This window comes from Hetaerina americana, unplaced genomic scaffold (genome assembly GCF_022747635.1).
Source record: "Hetaerina americana unplaced genomic scaffold, ioHetAmer1.1.p SCAF_45, whole genome shotgun sequence".
Taxonomy (NCBI): Eukaryota; Metazoa; Arthropoda; class Insecta; order Odonata; family Calopterygidae; genus Hetaerina; species Hetaerina americana.
The window spans coordinates 1,468,547-1,486,235 of NW_027287041.1; the positions used below are offsets into that span (position 1 = coordinate 1,468,547).

General features: G+C 38.3%; 1 protein-coding gene across 2 annotated transcripts; it reads right to left on the reverse strand.

Moving 5' to 3' along the window:
• Positions 1–276: 276 nt before the first annotated feature.
• On the reverse strand, positions 277–15,819 carry RpS9 (ribosomal protein S9). Of its 2 annotated transcripts, XR_011702028.1 has the most exons (5): positions 15,753–15,819; positions 15,229–15,456; positions 14,812–14,998; positions 2,601–2,767; positions 417–512 (listed from the first exon to the last, which is right to left on the reverse strand). XR_011702028.1 is itself a non-coding variant. In XM_071591328.1 (4 exons), exons 2-4 carry the CDS (start codon positions 15,449–15,451, stop codon positions 341–343), a joined length of 582 nt encoding a protein of 193 aa, XP_071447429.1. In that variant the 5' UTR covers positions 15,452–15,456; positions 15,753–15,819; the 3' UTR covers positions 277–340. The 2 variants fall into 2 exon arrangements, 1 of the variants encoding a protein (XP_071447429.1); XM_071591328.1 differs by lacking the exon at positions 2,601–2,767 and having other exon boundaries at positions 277–512.
• Between the last annotated feature and the right edge of the window lie 1,870 nt (positions 15,820–17,689).

Here is a 17,689-nt window from a genome sequence, read left to right on the forward strand (position 1 = left end):
CCTGCACGGTTTAAGATGGCACGGAAACAGGTTATTTCAACCTAAGCGTACGCATGGATCGAAGGAGTTTAAGACAGTGTACGTCAGTCGAGTACTTACCGACAACGCCTCTTTTACACAAAATAACCAACATGAATCAATACAAAGGATTAACATTTCAACAAACCTCACCCGCAGATACGCAAACTCAATTCCAAAGACAAGGAAACACTCTCAATCAATTACTCAATCTATAATTTGAGGTTCAATTGGGACAAAAATAAATGAACAATAGAGTATCACTCGCACCAGATTAATTTATTCCCAAACGCGTCGGAAATTACAGACGCAAGATGTCGTCCTACTCGTCATCTTCCTCCGCAGCTGCACCACCAGCTCCCTTGCGCATATTCTTGCGCTTGACGCGACCAGGACGGCCACCGCCAAACGGAGACTTGAGCGAGAAGTCTATGTGCTTCTGCGAATCGAGACGGACTATGAAACTGGGGATGTTCACAACCTGCTTGCGAACCCTGGAAACAAAAAAAGGGAAAAAATTAAACAAATCAAACGGATTAATTCAACCTTTAAAATTAACCTTAAACGTAACCATCAAATAATTAAAACTAACTCTCTAATTTTAGTCGTGAAATCTTTTATCGTGGAATTGTCAAGTTTCTTTTTCACCCTCACGTTGAAGGAATTGCAACAAAGTTAAACCTTGTAACTGTTATGTTAATCTCTTGTCCTTTCTTGTTTCTACTCTTTTGTCATCGAAAATGGAAATTATGAAATTACAAAGCAAGGAATGAACACCAAATTGTTTTGAGCAGAAGTAGAAGTTATCATAAGAAAACACTACCGAAATTTTGACAGCAGTTGTCAACACTGTGATTATTCTCTGAAGAAAATGTCCGCTTTCAAGTGGATTAAACATTTTAAAGATAGCCGACAAGACGTCAGTGGCACCACCTGTGTTGATGACAACATTGATCCTTCATTGATCATGTGCAATGGCCCCTAGTCTGTACCTATCGTCGATCAAACTGTGATCCGAACGATAATAGCTGATGAATAGTTAACTGAATTTATAGTAAATAATCAACAGCGCCCACACTTCTATTTCGTTACCATTGAATGACACAATATGATTGGATGGATGGACATGGATGGATCCTTGATGACACACACACCAATGAATGACAACATGACACAATGCACACCATTCAGAGCACATTGATATGTTCGCCGTTGTTTCCGGCAATTAATAAATTCAAAACAGCATTGACCATCCTCCTCATTATATAAATGGAGACACTGTATCACTTAGGCACAAGAAATGGGAAGTCAGACAATAATAAATCAAAGAAACGACACGATAGGAAACTATTAAAAAGCCTTCAACTGCTAAAAACTCTTCCCGAGGGTGCTTTAGTAAACAGTGATTAATGAAAGAAGATGGAATAAGAAGGCATAAGGCTACGAAACTGAGGGTACTCTGAAGAACAGGACAAAATCAATGTGGACGAAAGTTCTCATGGCCTCAGTTGGCATATTTATTGGACATGACAGTAAACTTCCAGCTGCATTCGAACACCATCGACCACATTCAGTTCCGCAGGCATTACCTCACTCAATATTTCCTATACATCGCAGACGACACAAATACCAATGAACCTACTCGCCAAGGGTGATTATTAGAGCACTGTTCTTTCATCACATTTCCAGTACCAGAAGGTATAAAACCAAATGAAACACTCAACGGTATATCGAGTCACGACGTGAGAATAAGTCGTATGAAGCATACCAATGTTTGCTAGGGTGTCGACTTGGTTAAGTGGCCAAAGAAGTGTGTGGGTGATTAACCCATAAAGCGGACATCCAGTTTACAGCCCCCTCATTGAAATTTAATACTAAAGAGATTTATGCACAATAACAGACTTATTAAACTTGAAATGATTGACTAAGAAGTTCAAGTAATTGCCTAACTTTCTACAATTCCAATCGTAACAGTTTAAAGAAGAGAGAAACATGTCCCAGACGTGTTAGCAGACTGCTTACCGACGCTCATTGCGAATCAGACTTCCCGACAGTCTTAACACCTAATAAACCCTGATCAAAGTTGCCTCTTTCCTTTTCAAAGAAGAATGACTTCCTCGACGAGTTCTATGTCCACCACTACAATCCTAAGACCTAAAAGACAAAGAGTGTCTAAGTAAGTAAGACACAATCTCTTCCACGTTGCAATTTAACACTAAGCAGACTAGCTACGCTGAACTGAAGACATTGAAGTTGGCGTTGATGTGAAATAACCCAACACCTCGGGTTGAAACTCTACACAATTCAGCCAAACTAACAAACCTGAACAAACAAATAAAATATCATTGAATAGCATTACAATGTGAGCATTTAATTCTGTACCTCCTGAATCACCCTCTTAGATAAATTCACTATCGGAAAACAGGAAATGCTTCCCAAGTTAAGAGCCGAGCATCAGTTATGCTTACTCTACAAGGCCCCACTGCGTACTTACTTTACAGTACCACACTGCCATCAATTATAGTAAACATGATTACCATTGAAAGCTTTTGCCTAAGGACATCAACACACAAAGCATTTACCTCCGCCATCTCCCAAGAGACCACCCGTCAACCTTCCCGGGGGTGAGAGTAACCACCACCGGCATACGCTAGAAATGAAATGCACAGACATAGAGGCGAGCAAAGACTCGGGACAGAGTCAAGTCACCCCAAGTGGCCTGTGGGAACAATTCTCAGCACAACACCGGCTGCAATTAGACATCAAACACCTCGTGAGTCCAGAGATACAACATTTAAGAACAACTTTAAACCCTTATCGCAAATCTAATCCCTCATATACTAAAATTCAACCACTTAATTCCACATAAATACATTCAAAATTCCAGCACACATGTTAGACCTGCTGGTAAAAGTAATTTAAAGTTAATAGCAACAAAGTTTGCACCTAAGAACAATACTTAAATATAAAACCCCGACTTAGTAGAGGCAGATGGGACAAAGTTACACAACTCAAAGGTAATTCTCATCTTTTTAAACAATTATTCCTAACATCTCTTGGGTTAATTAAATAAGTATCCATTTTAAAGACTAAATCAACCTTGATTCTTTTGTAAGGTGATTCGAAATTCATTCCTGAATCTTACCAGACTCAACAAAAGTACATTTTTGAGTGGATTCCTTTAAAAGTAACTTCATAACATATCTTTCACCTAAGATGATACCCTAGCACTGCCCGGCAGAACTCAACGATGAGTACTTTCCATAGATTCCATCACTTCAGTCGGGTCATAGGAGTAATGTTCTCTCGAGAGGTAATTGAAATACGTACCCAAAACCCAGTCGACAGCTGGCCGGGAACCGTAATTGACAGTCTACGTACATGTATTCCAGCGATGAATATCATTACACCTTTTTCCGGTTCTCACAAAGAGTTGCAAACGTAGGGACGGGGAGAGAATGAGAATGTATCAGAGTCATGAAACAGGACTGGTATGATCAACCAGTACTGGGATTAAAACAAGGAGTTTTGCTATTGCCTCAAATGATTAGGAGCGATTGATTATTGCAATAACACCTTGCCCATTCGAGGCTAATCCACCCAACAATTAAAAATGAGAGAAGTCAACACACTTATTGCTATTCCGTACATAACCCTCTTAGTGCGGCGGGCCGACATATCGGCTTTTGTATCCCTGGCGAAAAGTGCAGCGGGCCGATATATCAGCTCTTGCGTAGGCTATTGTTTAAATCGTTGTAACTTATGGTTTTTTCTTTAATAATTTATGGTTTTTGTACTATCGATAGGGTGAATTCCATAGAATTGTGTTAATTAATTGTGTTAACTAATTTTTTAATTTTTTATTAGCAATTTTAAATACTTTTCAAAAAGTATAATTCTTACTATTATTTTTCGTTCAGTTTTGTACATGTCGGGAAGCTCAGCCTAATTGTGTGCTCGTTTTTTGTGTCTGAGTGGTCTTTCCACAATGAAAAGCCACTGAAAGGCTAATAATCTGTGTTCATCTGTAATCTCTCGAGTATGTTATGGCGTGGTCATGTTGATATATAACTTCAGACTTAGTTGAGACGACGGAAATGAAAGTACTGCTTTGTAATCATTTTGGTTTCTCTTGCCATCCATCCTATCGAATCATTTGCGCCCTGTGTATTGGATTACATTGTCAGCAGTTCTCTTTGAGTTTGGAACTTTTTTATTCTCTTCCTCTAGATTGTAAGCACATTGCCGCAGTCTCAAGGAAAGGGGAAAAGTCCTAATTTGACTAAGGTGAGATCAGCCTTTTCAACAAAATCGAATTATGCAGAGGCTGACAAAAAAATTAGCAATCCACTGGTTTTTCTTTATTTATTTATAATACATGTCTTTTTGATTCTTTATTATATTGAAATGACGTAGTTTTATTGAAAAATGTTTTTAAAAAAATATTACTTTTGGGTCGAAAAATTGAAATATTATTGCTAAAAAAATGTTCTTCAAATTTATAATACTGCAATAATTACATTTATTTTTCAGATGATGTAAATGTATTACTATCATTATTAACTACAATATTTTATTTTAAAATAAAAAAAACTGCATATGGATATCTAAACAAATAACTTCATAATGTTTTCTTTCCCTAAGGTGATACATATTCTTAAATTACCCTTCGAACTTCTCACTAAGTACCCCTGGAATCCCCACCGCACTAAGAGGGTTAACTGAGAAATGCACTGAGTATGAACACATCAGCAATTAGATCATTACTGAAAGTAGTTTAAGTTGAAGCGATTGTCAGCTAATGTCATTTGCATCACTAGGAATGGACAGGAAAGGACGAAGGGCAAAGAGAAACCTGGGCATCAGCATTAGCCTATTCTAAACGAAAGGTGCCAAGGGGGTGAAACAGCTTAACCTCTTATAAAACGGACTGCGTACCCACCCAAAGTGCTCTCCACAGCTAAGCACCTCAAGTAGGGATCGAGATACCACTGTAAAATACTCAACATCACTGGGATTCAAACCCAGGCCTTCTCACTGCCAAACCAGTGCCTTACCCAGCTCACTTAAACTGATATCAATCACCAACGGACTTCTATTCTTAATTTAATACCTAGGCATTACCCTCACTCACGATCTTACCTGTTAAAATACATAATAGGGAAATAAATGGACGAGCTATCAGAATATTAGGATTCATTAGAGTACAGGGCAAATTTGATGAAAAGGTCAACGAGAAATGTTATCTTTCGCTGGTTAGACATCATTTATGAAATTATCAAGTATATTAATATATGAAGGGACCCCCACAAAGTTGGATTGATTGCCGAATGGAAACGTGTGCAACATAGATAGGAGTTAGACTTGTAAAACGTTATGATAAACTTAGTAGCCTATCCTAAATATTAAGAGCAGCTAGCCGTGAGAATCACTCAATGGAGGAAAGGATAAATCACAGATTGAGGAAGCTCTTGCATATTAATAGGAAGGACGTCTCTTAAGCAGTGGCGTATGGAAAATATACATCATTATCCCCATCGTACTACGGCAAGAAGAGATCTTATGAGCCATGTGAAAATTAGAGAGATTTAGAATATCCCCTCGTATCGGTAAAACAGAAATGCTGGTCTGGATCAACTTATGGATGAAAAATACAAAACTGCTTACTTTGTGGCGGAATATATACCCAGCAGAGAGAGAAGATCTCACAAACAGATGGCATAAATTGTAAAAAAAAAAAGAGGTCACCATAGCATTTCGTCACGTCAAATACAACATGAAGAATCTGATAACACACGTAAGAACTAGTAGTAGTAGTAGTTTTGAGGGGAGGCGACCGACAGCTAAGGTCATTTGCGCCATAGGGGATGGATAGGAAAGGATGAAGGGTGGAGAGAAACCCGGCGTAGGCATTAGCCTACTCTTTACGAAAGGCGCCAAGGGGTCCACAGTTTAACGTCCCATCCGACGGACGGCGTACTCACTCAAAGTGCCCTCCACAAAACACCTCAAGTAGGGATCGAGATACCTCTGAAAAATATTCCAACACCGCCGGGATTTGAACCCGCGCCCTCATGGTGGGAAGCCAGTACGTTAGCCCCCGCACCATCTCGATCCCCGTAAGAACTAGACTTTTCTAATAAACCTGACTTAGTAAAGCCAGACAGACAAAGTCTGACAACTCAAAAATAATTCTTACAACCATCTTTTTGGTTAATCAAACAATTAATCTATTAAATATGGCTAAACTGTTACAAACATGGCATTACTATCTTATTCTTTAAGTAAAATTTTGACGGCTAACTCAAATTGTTCCCGTTCGCAAGAATAGCAATTCTTTTTGTTAGGAAATATCAAACTCATTCATTGAATGTAACCAAATTCAGTTACTGTTCTACATGAGATCTACATGCATATTTCTTTAAAAATAACTTCAAATCATTGTTTTTGCCTCAGACGACACATTAGCACTGCCCGGCAGAACACATCGCAGAGTACTTCCAATAGATTGCATTCCTTCAGTCGGGTCATAGGAGTAGTGTTTTGTCGAGAGGTAATTAGGAAAACCCCTCGCCAAACCAGTCGACAACTGTCCAGGAAGCATAAACGACTCACTACGTACATGTATTCGAGCAATGAATATCATTACACCTTTCTCTGCATCTCACAAAGAGTTACAAACGTAGGGACGGGGAGAGAATGAGAATGTATCAGAGTCATGAAACAGGACTGGTATGATCAACCAGTACTGGGATTAAAACAAGGAGTTTTGCTTTTGCCTCAAATGATTAGGAGCGATTGATTATTGCAATAACACCTTGCCCATTCGAGGCTAATACACCCAATAAATACAAGCTGAAAGGAGTCAACACTCTTATTGCTATTCCGTACTTAACCCTCTTAGTGCGGCGGGCCGACATATCGGCTTTTGTATCCCTGACGAAAAGTGCGGCGGGCCGATATATCAGCTCTTGCGTAGGCTATTGTTTAAATCGCTGTAACTTATGGTTTTTTCTTCAATAATTTATGGTTTTTGTACTATCGATAGGGTGAATTCCATAGAATTGTGTAACTAATTTTTTATTTTTTTATTAGCAATTTTAAATACTTTTCAAAAAGTATAATTCTTACTATTATTTTTCGTTCAGTTTTGTACATGTCGGGAAGCTCAGCCTAATTGTGTGCTCGTTTTAAATAAATACAAGCTGAGAGGAGTCAACACTCTTATTGCTATTTTAAAACACAGTTTGGTAAAAAAATTCCTAATAAACAAGGCCATATTATATCTAAATCCCCACCAATCGAACGTGTTTGAAATTTCCCATCAACAAACACAACCTTAAGCCTTAATAAGGTCAAAGAAGACAGCTACAACACGCTGGTATAGCAAGAAAAGGCTTCCTGGATGAAATTGACAGAGCCCACAGATGGTCTGCCGAGGACCTATCACGCCGAATGCCGCACCGAGCATCGGATAGAAGGTGAGGCCTCTTTTAAGCACCAAACGAGAGATCGGTTAACCATTCTTTCCATCACTTTGCACAGACAACTGGTGAGAGAGTTGGGACGATAACCATTTGGGTCGTTTCTGTTCTTGCCCTGTTTTGGAATACGTATCACTACAGACTCCCACCAGGAATTAAGGAAACTACCCTCGACCCGCAACTGGTTGATGGTATTAAGGCCCTCCCCCAATGCTGATGCCGGAATATTCCAGAGAAAGCTTTGTGGATTCGATCCACTCCTAGTGAGGTATTATGGGAGTCTTGAATAGCAGATTTAAGTTCCCAGGGCGAGTCAGGCACATTTACAGGGTTCGTCCGCAAAATAAGTGTACTGACTCCTGGGCTGGGCGCGCCCAGCACCGCTCTGACGGGCTGCGATTGGAGGGGGGTATGTTGGCAAGCGACGCTGAAAAAGGCAGTCGGCTCTGAGCTGTGGTGTAGTGAGGAGCTCTGTTAACGCGAACCTCCACCCTCGACCCACGTCACGGAACGCGATGCCGAAGCAGCGTTATTCCATCAAATTTGCGGTAAAGCTTGGGAAATCGTCTACCGAAACTGTCGGTATGATTAACCAGGCTTACGGGGAGTCAGCCATTTCCAGAAACATGATCTTTCGGTGGCACAAGATGTTCGTGGAGGGCAGAGAAGACGCCGTGACAATGAGTCTTCGAGAGGTTCCCGATGATGCCTTCGCGGGAGCGTTCCAGGAATGGGAACGCCGCTGGAACAAGTGTATCGACTCACAAGGGTCCTATTTTGAGGAATATTAGCTTAAGATATGGAAAAGTGTGATAAATTTGTTTTCCTGAGCTCAGTACACTTATTTTCCGGACGAATCCTGTATATTCTGCCGGTGAACGAGTTTCGTCAAAATTAAGAGGGACTCGTCTCTATATGTTTATAAAGCCACCATCATAGCCCTTGTCACAGCTGTTGGCCTTGAGCTGCTTGGCGATTATGTCTCTTATTTCCGAGGGTAAAGCCACCACCCGACCAGCTATAAGCAATGGTGGCATGACAAATGAGCCCTTAGACATTGAGAGTTTCTACTCTTTGTGTCGCGTACCTGAGCAAGTGGGGTTCCATCATTAACAGTATAGATGTAATCTATCCAGTAAGCCTTCTTGGCCTCCTTAACGGTCCCTCTAGCTCAACCTCTCAGCCAGCAAATACATGCCTGATTAGTTACCGTGGAATAGTATCAAAAAATATTCAATGCTCTTTTCCTCATCCGGATCGCCCTGTTCCATTCCTCGTTCCACCAAGGGACAGCTGCTTGATTAAGATTGCCGGACAAACAAAGGACACGTTGGGTAACTGCCGCTTCAAGGGTTGAACTTGGTACCTAGACATAGCAGAGCGCAGTGAGACCAGAGTCATGTTGAAAAGTATAGAGGCTTTTGAATACCGCCCAGTCAGCAGCGGTCAATGATCCTTTACCCGGGAGATTTAAAGTTGCCAGGCGAAAAGCCTTCTTTTGAAGGGGACAAGAAAAAAGTGGTCACTCCCACAGAGAACATTAAGAGTGGACATCTCCAGCTTTGGAGCTAGACTTCTCCGGAATAGGGAGAGAGATCTATAACTGAGATTTCCCCATTGAAACTGTTCAAAGAAAGTTATTTCGCACCTATTTAATAAAAACAGGTCGAATTCCTCAATAAAATAAGATAAAATCCACCCTCTCCTATTATTAACAGTCATTAGCCCTCTTCATTAAGGATCATGATTAAAAAACACAGAGAATAGATAGCTTTTCGGGATTGGAGAGCACTGTATTTAATTCTTTCTGCCTCAACTGTGTGGAAAATCATGTCTATGACATGAAGAACACAATATTTTTCATTCCCTGCTATATTAGACTTGGACACTCTTCTGTTCTAAGGTAAATTTGCCCAAGAACCCCAAACAATAATAGATATTGCTATGAAAAATGGCTATGAAGAAGATTCAATAGAAAGAAATACCACACACAAAACATACCCTTCCAACAAATCTTTTGTTTAAACAAGTCAATGTGGATATAAAATATCACAAATGAGGGTAGACTCCATCATTATGGATATTATGGTTGATTTTCACAAAGGATAGCTGAACCTCTTCCCTGTGGAACAATTTCGGATAGCTTTTTACAATACAAACAACTTAATATCATTCACGAGCACTAAAAAAGACAAAGTGGAAACACAAAACAAAAGTGATATTAAGAAAGTTAACTCGTAAGGACTGCAGTTCTATCTACGTAGGCCAAACGGGGAGATCATTAAACACGTGAGCGGAGGAACTTCAACGCGGTTTTAAGACATGGGACCAAACAAAATCTCACTTACTCAAGCATCTACAAGAAGAGAATCACAAGAGCAATTTCAACCCACAACTGATACACCAAACGGATTAAGGAATGAGGATGGACAAGTGGGAACGGCTGGATATTGGAAATAATTCAAAAAAGGGTCATTTGGTGGACGATTTATTGTTTGAATACCTCTCCCCAATCCTGGAAGCTTCCCTAACCTTAACGGAGAGACTTAACTACCCTTCCCCACACTGCAAACCTCACTAAATCACCTCTCCTCACACTTAACACCCCTCTCCCCCTTCCGATCAACACCGATCACAAACCCTCCTCTTCCCCAGGATTAAGAATCTTATATAAATGGACCACAACGTGACTAATTTGTTCCTAATAACTAACTGAACCACATTGAAGAACAGTGGAAACATACAATGTGTTCTTCATTTAATTGGAGTGCAACGTTCAGGCCCCTGTTCTCAATAGATTAATTATTATCGCACTTTGGTTACAATCCCCAATTAATAAAAGATACGGTCCATTTCAAAACTAACGCAAATGACTTTATTGTGATGAGACTACCCATAGCAGCAGCACATCAAAACTGGACATAAATACACCAAGAAAATAGTTTAATGACAATGATGCCACTACCGAAACAACACAAGCAACATCGATTCTCTTCATACGTAATGCCTTTTGGGGTGAGACTGTTACATATCTCATTGCGTACATAGAACAAATACCCAACTGGATCAACTTCCGAGGTATTAAATAAAAAATAGCTTAATTTGCAGCGGAATACACATATCCAGGAGGGAAAAATGGTCACGGAGAGGGCCCATAAATTGTGAAAAAAAGGTGCCCATAGGCATTTCTTACATAAGATGCCAGCTAAACGATCCAATGGCACACATTAGATGACTATTTTCTACAAAAACCTAACTGTGGTAGTGGCAGACAGAAAGATACGCAACTCAAATGAAATTCTTTATTTTTTTTAAACAAGTTCTCCAAATGTCTCTTTGGTTAATCGAAAAATTGTTACAATAAATTCCGTTTAAATTCCTACAAAAACAGTAATTCTATTATAACTCAAAATCCAATTTTGACGGACGAAACAAATTGTTCCTGTTTTACAGACAGATTGAATAGCAATTCTTTTGTAAGGCGATGAAAAATTCATTTCTGAATGTTACCAGATTCAATTACTATTCGACAACAACAAACTACAGGCGTATATCTTAAAAAGTAAGGAAAAAACACCGTTTTGCCTCAGATGACACACTAGGACAGCAGAACTCATCACTTTCAATAGATTGCATTCCTTCAGTCCGTTCATAGGAGTACTGTTCTGTCGAGAGGTAATTGAAATACGTACCCAAAACCCAGTCGACACCTGGCCGGGAACCGTAATTGACAGTCTACGTACATGTATTCGAGTGATGAATATCATTACACCTTTTTCCGGTTCTCACAAAGAGTTGCAAACGTAGGGACGGGGAGAGAATGAATGTATCAGAGTCATGAAACAGGACTGGTATGATCAACCAGTACTGGGATTAAAACAAGGAGTTTTACTTTTGCCTCAAATGATTAGGAGCGATTGATTATTGCAATAACACCTTGCCCATTCGAGGCTAATACACCCAATAAATACAAGCTGAAAGGAGTCAACACTCTTATTGCTATTCCGTACTTAACTGAGAAATAAACAGAGTATAAACAAGTCAGCATTTTGCTCATTACCGGAAGTATTTTAACCCTCTTAGTGCGGCGCACCGATATATCGGCTTTCGTGTCCCTGGCGAAAAGTGCGGCGGGCCACTATATCGGCTCTTGCGTAGGCTATTGTTTAAATCGCTGTAACTTATGGTTTTTTCTTTAATAATTTATGGTTTTTGTACTATCGATAGGGTGAATTCCATAGAATTATGTAAATAATTTTTTATTTTTTATTAGCAATTTTAAATGCTTTTCCCAAGTCCCAATTTGACTCAGTGAGATCAGCCTTTTCCAACAAAAACTAACTATGCAGAGGCTGACAAAAAAATTTGCAATTCACTGGTTTTTCTTTTCATTTATTTGTAATTTTTTCTACATGTCTTTTTGATATTCTTTCTTATATTTAAATATTGTAGTTATATGAAAAAAATGTTTTCAAAAAAATATATTAGTATTGTATCTGAAAAATTGAAATATTATTGCTAAAAAAATATTCTTTTAAATTTATAATACTGTATTAATTAAATTTATTTTTCAGATGATGTAAATGTATTACATCATTATTAACTACAATATATTATTTCAAAATAAAAAAACTGCATTTGGATATCTAAACAAATAACTTCATAATGTTTTTTTTCCTAAGGTGATACATTTTCTTAAATTACCCTTCGTACTTCTCACTAAGTACCCCTGGAATCCCCACCGCAATAAGGAGGGTTAAGGTTAGGCAATCGTCAGCTTATCTCATTTGCGTCATTAGGAATGGACAGGAAAGGACAAGCGGGGAAGAGAAACCTGGCGTCAGCATTAGCCTATTCTAAACGAACAGCGCCAAGGGCTTATCTAACGGACAGCATACTCACTCAAAGTGCCCTCCACAGCTAAGCACCTCAAGGTGAGATGGAAAGACTACTGTACAATATTTGCTGTCCCCAGGATTCGAACCCAGGCCCTCTCGCTGCCAAACCAGGACGCTACCCACCAGACCATCTCAAACCCCAGTAGTTTGTTCCGAAGGCTTTCAACTAATCAAACTAACAGCTTACTTTCCTCTTGCAAATACTTTTAGAAAACACTTGAATCTTAGGATATACTGCCTTAGAAGTTTGAAATTCATGGGTTTCCTAAACGCTGCCCATTTGCACAAAATTGAAGCTCTTCATTAAAGCAGGCCACTTCCATTAGACAAATATAATGACTTCCCAACTCATAACAACATGGGTTAATCCTAATTTTGGGTTTTCGCTAAGTCAAACACTAAAATTAATACTGTAACACTTCTGTAACTGTAAAACAGTCAATCCACCAAAACCCACAAAATCTTATCTAAATAGCTCATTTCTGTTAGTATCATACATTTAAGGGAAATGATTTAAAAGACTTCCAGAGTATCAAAGCAACCTCTTTGGTTGTGGGACCCAATTCTCGAGGGATTACCATTAATACGAGAGAAAAACTCTATAAGGAGTTGCTAATGTTGTAAGAGAAGGGTATTCGACGTTAAATACAAAAATTGGATAAATACAAGCTTAAAGGCACGGAGGATGGAGAGTTGAACAGAATTATACAGACCACGTGAAGACAAGCAGAATTTAAACCTTTGTTGTACGTAAAAATGAAGAATTTACGAAATCCTCACCTATTACAAAGGAGTACCCTTCCAAATATTAATTATTTACCTATATATACTACAATTTATCCTAGATAAAGCATAATTTTAAGTGTAAACACGTTTTTATCGATCAAAAACTCTAAATTCAACATTAATTACTAAGGTATACAAGAAATTAGACTGTACACAATGCGCAAAATATATATATATATATACTTAAATTTATCCGAAATAAAACGTATAAAAAGTTCTAGCGATCAAATTTCGAAAATTCTTGCATTCAATACAGTTTTACAAGAAATTGCACGGCATACAATACGCGTAACATATATAAGTTAAAATTTATCGAAGATAAAACACGATTCGATTTGTAAAAACAGTTCCAGCGATCAAAAACTGAAAATTCTGCACTAAATAATTTCACAAAGAAACTGCATACACTACGTAAAATACATTTGAAAATTACAATTTACCACAGATAAAACAAGATTCGATGTATAAATACGTTTATAGTAACCAGAAACTGAATTATCTGCATTAACAACAGAGGCACACGAAATTACACCGCATAACATACGCAATATACACATAGATTACAATTTATCCAAGACAAAACAAAATTTGATGCGTAAAAACGTTTTTATCGATCAAAACCTGGCTATTCTGCATTAATTACAGAGTTAAATTAAAAATTTGCAGGGCACAAAATACGCAAATTACGTGGGAATAGTTAAAAACATTTCAGAAGTTAAACATCTTAGGCGTCAAATCTACACAAGACGAGAATGAAACAGCGAATTAACAATTACTACACTCGCGTTAATAAGCAAATTTAGCTCTTAAGCCCTTAGTTTTATAATTCTCAGGATAGCACCAATTTATAAACTCGGGATAGCACCAATAACTTGACAACACCTGCCACACGTCTTGAAGACAATTAGTCGAGTACGAGAGTAACAATGCGTATTCGCTTTTTTATCGCTCAGTCGAACAAGTAATCTCGTGTGTAGCACTGCCCAAAATCTTCCAAAACCTTAGAACTCAGTTTAAACCAACGGACGCGAAATTTCTAAGATTCCAAAGCCTGTAACTTTTTTTTACCAATATTCCCTAAAACCACCCGGTCGAGACAATAATACCGTAAAATTTGACACTATTGCGGGTTTTAAGGCATACCCCACAGTCACAAAGTACACGAAGAAATAACTTGTCTTCCGGAAAAAATAAGATTTACGTGGTTTAAATGGTGCACATGGGCCATTGACGCGAACTACACACAAAATCAACCTTTTCTTCACCTCGCAGGTCGACCTTAACACTTAAGTTTACGATAAACAATTGTCTTAATGGTACAACACCAACAATAACGATTTTGATGAGTTCACGCAAAACCCGCTAAAAAAAACTACGCAATTAGAAGCAGTAGCGCTTAATGATCACTCACGTTGAATTCTAACCTCAAGTCGAAAATTCATTGACATTACTGATATCACAGCAAACCTTATGTTATAATTAAATTAGCCAGACGATACTACGAACTCCTAATTACAAACTACTAATCGCCACAATCGCCTGGATTACCACTACATTATAACATGGTGGCACCAATTAAACACACAACTACTTAAGAAATCAAGGAAAGGAGGACATGAACAAACCTGATGTGTCTTTGACGGATGAGCACGCGAGCGTGATGAATTGATTTTGCAAGACCAAGTTTAAATACTTGAGTCTGCAATCTCCGCTCCAAGAAATCTTCAATCTTCAAACCTAGCACGTAATCAAGTTTCATGCGCCCTTCGTCCAACACGCCGACACGAACAAGACGACGCAGGAGTGCATTTCCTTAAAATATAAACGAAATATTCTTCAAAATGAGGCCACACAAGCTATTACTCAACGCTTTTAATCTAAAATATCACACAAATTAGTGCAATCCCACGCATCAGGCAAAAAATATTAGTTCACATGTCAGCAACAGTCAGACAAGAGGTGTCAGAAAAATTAAATCATCACGAACAGGATGCAAAAATGTTAACTTAAACATGCCAATAGTTCAAATAGAGCGTACAAACCTTCGAATAACCGTCTTTGGTCCTTCTCCTCCAGTGTTAGAAGTTCTCGTGCAGCTTTACGAATTTTAGCCAAAGTGTACTTCACCCTCCATACCTCACGTTTATTTCTTAGACCATATTCACCAATTATTTTCAACTCCTGATCAAGACGAGCCTTTTCGAAAGGTCTTCTTGGAGTTACATAGGTCTTACTGTGGACCGAGGGCACTCGACTGTTAACCATTTCGCCTAGAAAATAAAGATAACCATCGTTATGTGTTTGATTTACCAATTATTTGAAATAATAATATAAGATAAAAGAGAGAATACAACTACACAATCGGTAGTTCTACGAGGAACAGTATGAATTTAAATCCACGCATACAACACTTACAAAGCCATGTGGCACACTAGTAATCCCATTACATTACAGCAATCCAACTAAACTATACCCTAAATTTAATACGTAAGTACCACAGGTAATTTAATTGATAAATAAATTTCATTAATATCAACGGCAGCTTAATCTAAGCAGTATTTCTTACCGATTAACTATGCACCGATCTAGTCAAACGGATCCATCAACACGTAATGGACAACCGGAAGAGAAGGCCAGGAATTCTGGGAAATCAGGCGTCAATACAAAAATCAGAGTCGTGCAGCGTTTAAAAATCTCATTTTATTACTAATTCCAAACAATTAATGTACTATTTACAACTTGAAAAACATTAATTATTTGCTTAAGTAATTTGATAGATGCACCTTTATTTTAAAGAGAAAATAGTATTTAAAAATCACCAACTTAGCGGAAAGTTTCAAATGAACCAATAGGAAAGGCTAAACGGAAAGAGGTATGTTTGAATCAAAATAATGGAGTTCTATTCCAGAATTACATTTTATCGGCGAATTAACTCTTTCCTCGGCGATATGTGATCTTATAACACAATTTACCACAAGATAAACGTTTATGCATCTATTTTATCGTAACTACGGCATGTAATTTCAGTTTTTTGGGCTCAATTTTAAATACCTCTGCACCAACAACATCTTTCATCACATATATTTCATTTTATTTATCTACGAACATGTGCGACGCCACACAATCGTTTGCATTTAATACTGCTTCTCGTTTTCAAAGGATTTAATGTACTCTTATTGGAATAAACATGCAATAAACTGAATCGTCGTAATGAGAAATTTACAGGATTTGAAGAAAGATGCTGGCAAGGACAATAGATATCGCCTTTTCTTATTATAATATAATAAGAAATAATATCTCTTATAATATCTCTGTTTTTACCTATCCCGACAAAAAACCGACACAGTTGATTCGCAGAAATGTCCTTTACATGCTGTTTTTTCCCGGTTCAATTATACGAGTTTCCCTGCGCAATTATACGAATTTCCCGGTTCAAATACACGAGTTACCCGGTTCAATTATATTTAAATTCAATTCCAAAATCCAAATCTCCTTACCCTATCAGTTTACGCAGGGTGTAATGCTTCTATTTAATTCCCAATTATGAATTGATTTCCACGAATAATATTCTATTGGCACTTAAACTATGCAAAGTGTAGACATTCAAAATTATTTCCCAGGTATTTGAATTGTCCCTCGAGGAGTGTGAGTCATTAAAATTGAATCCTAGTTTCACCAAACTTCGCGTATTACGTGTTTGAAATCATTGTCTGCGTATATCTCGTAAATAATATCTTCTAGTCTATATTTATGTTATTACATACAGTAGAAAGCAAACTGTTTTGTATTGGTCCTTAGAGAAGTTTCAATTAAGCATACGAATAGTTCAGAAATTACTAATGTCATATCAATTATTCTAATTTACATATAAAACAATATGTACAGTGTGTAAAACTAGTCGTAGTCATTGATGTAATTTACGGGTTATAACATCGATATCGTTAAAATTAAAATATAAGGTTAAGTAAAGCTTATTCTTGTATGTTTATTAATAAATCCTCATCCCATGGACTACAACCTTGACGTGGTGGAAGGGCTTGTGCATTCCGATGACCCCTAGAGCTGTGCTGGTGGGAGTAATAATAATTGCTCCTGGTAGGGTCACCCATGCCAGATAGGTCGAAGGTTAGGAGCCAGACGAAAGGTAGTCCACGCAGCGTCTGTTCCTCACTGAGGTGCTGCAATGGCATCTGACCTCAGTGGGGCCAGTGGCCATTAAGTGATGGTGTCACGTTAAAAACACATTGAGGAAGGAAACGGGAAACCACCTCAATTATCATTCCCAAGATTAACATGATGGACTATACAGATATTTTGAGTCCTGGCAACTACGGGGCTTGGCCCCATTGGCCGTGTGATGTGCCCGGCAGCGGGGGAGGCAAGGCTTCCGCAGTCGTCACCCAACTAAACCCTTGCAAGGGAAAACCAGCAGCAGCAGGACAGAAGACGCAGAGAAGAAGACCAAATTAGTTAGAATAGGAACGTGGAATGTTAGGACAATGA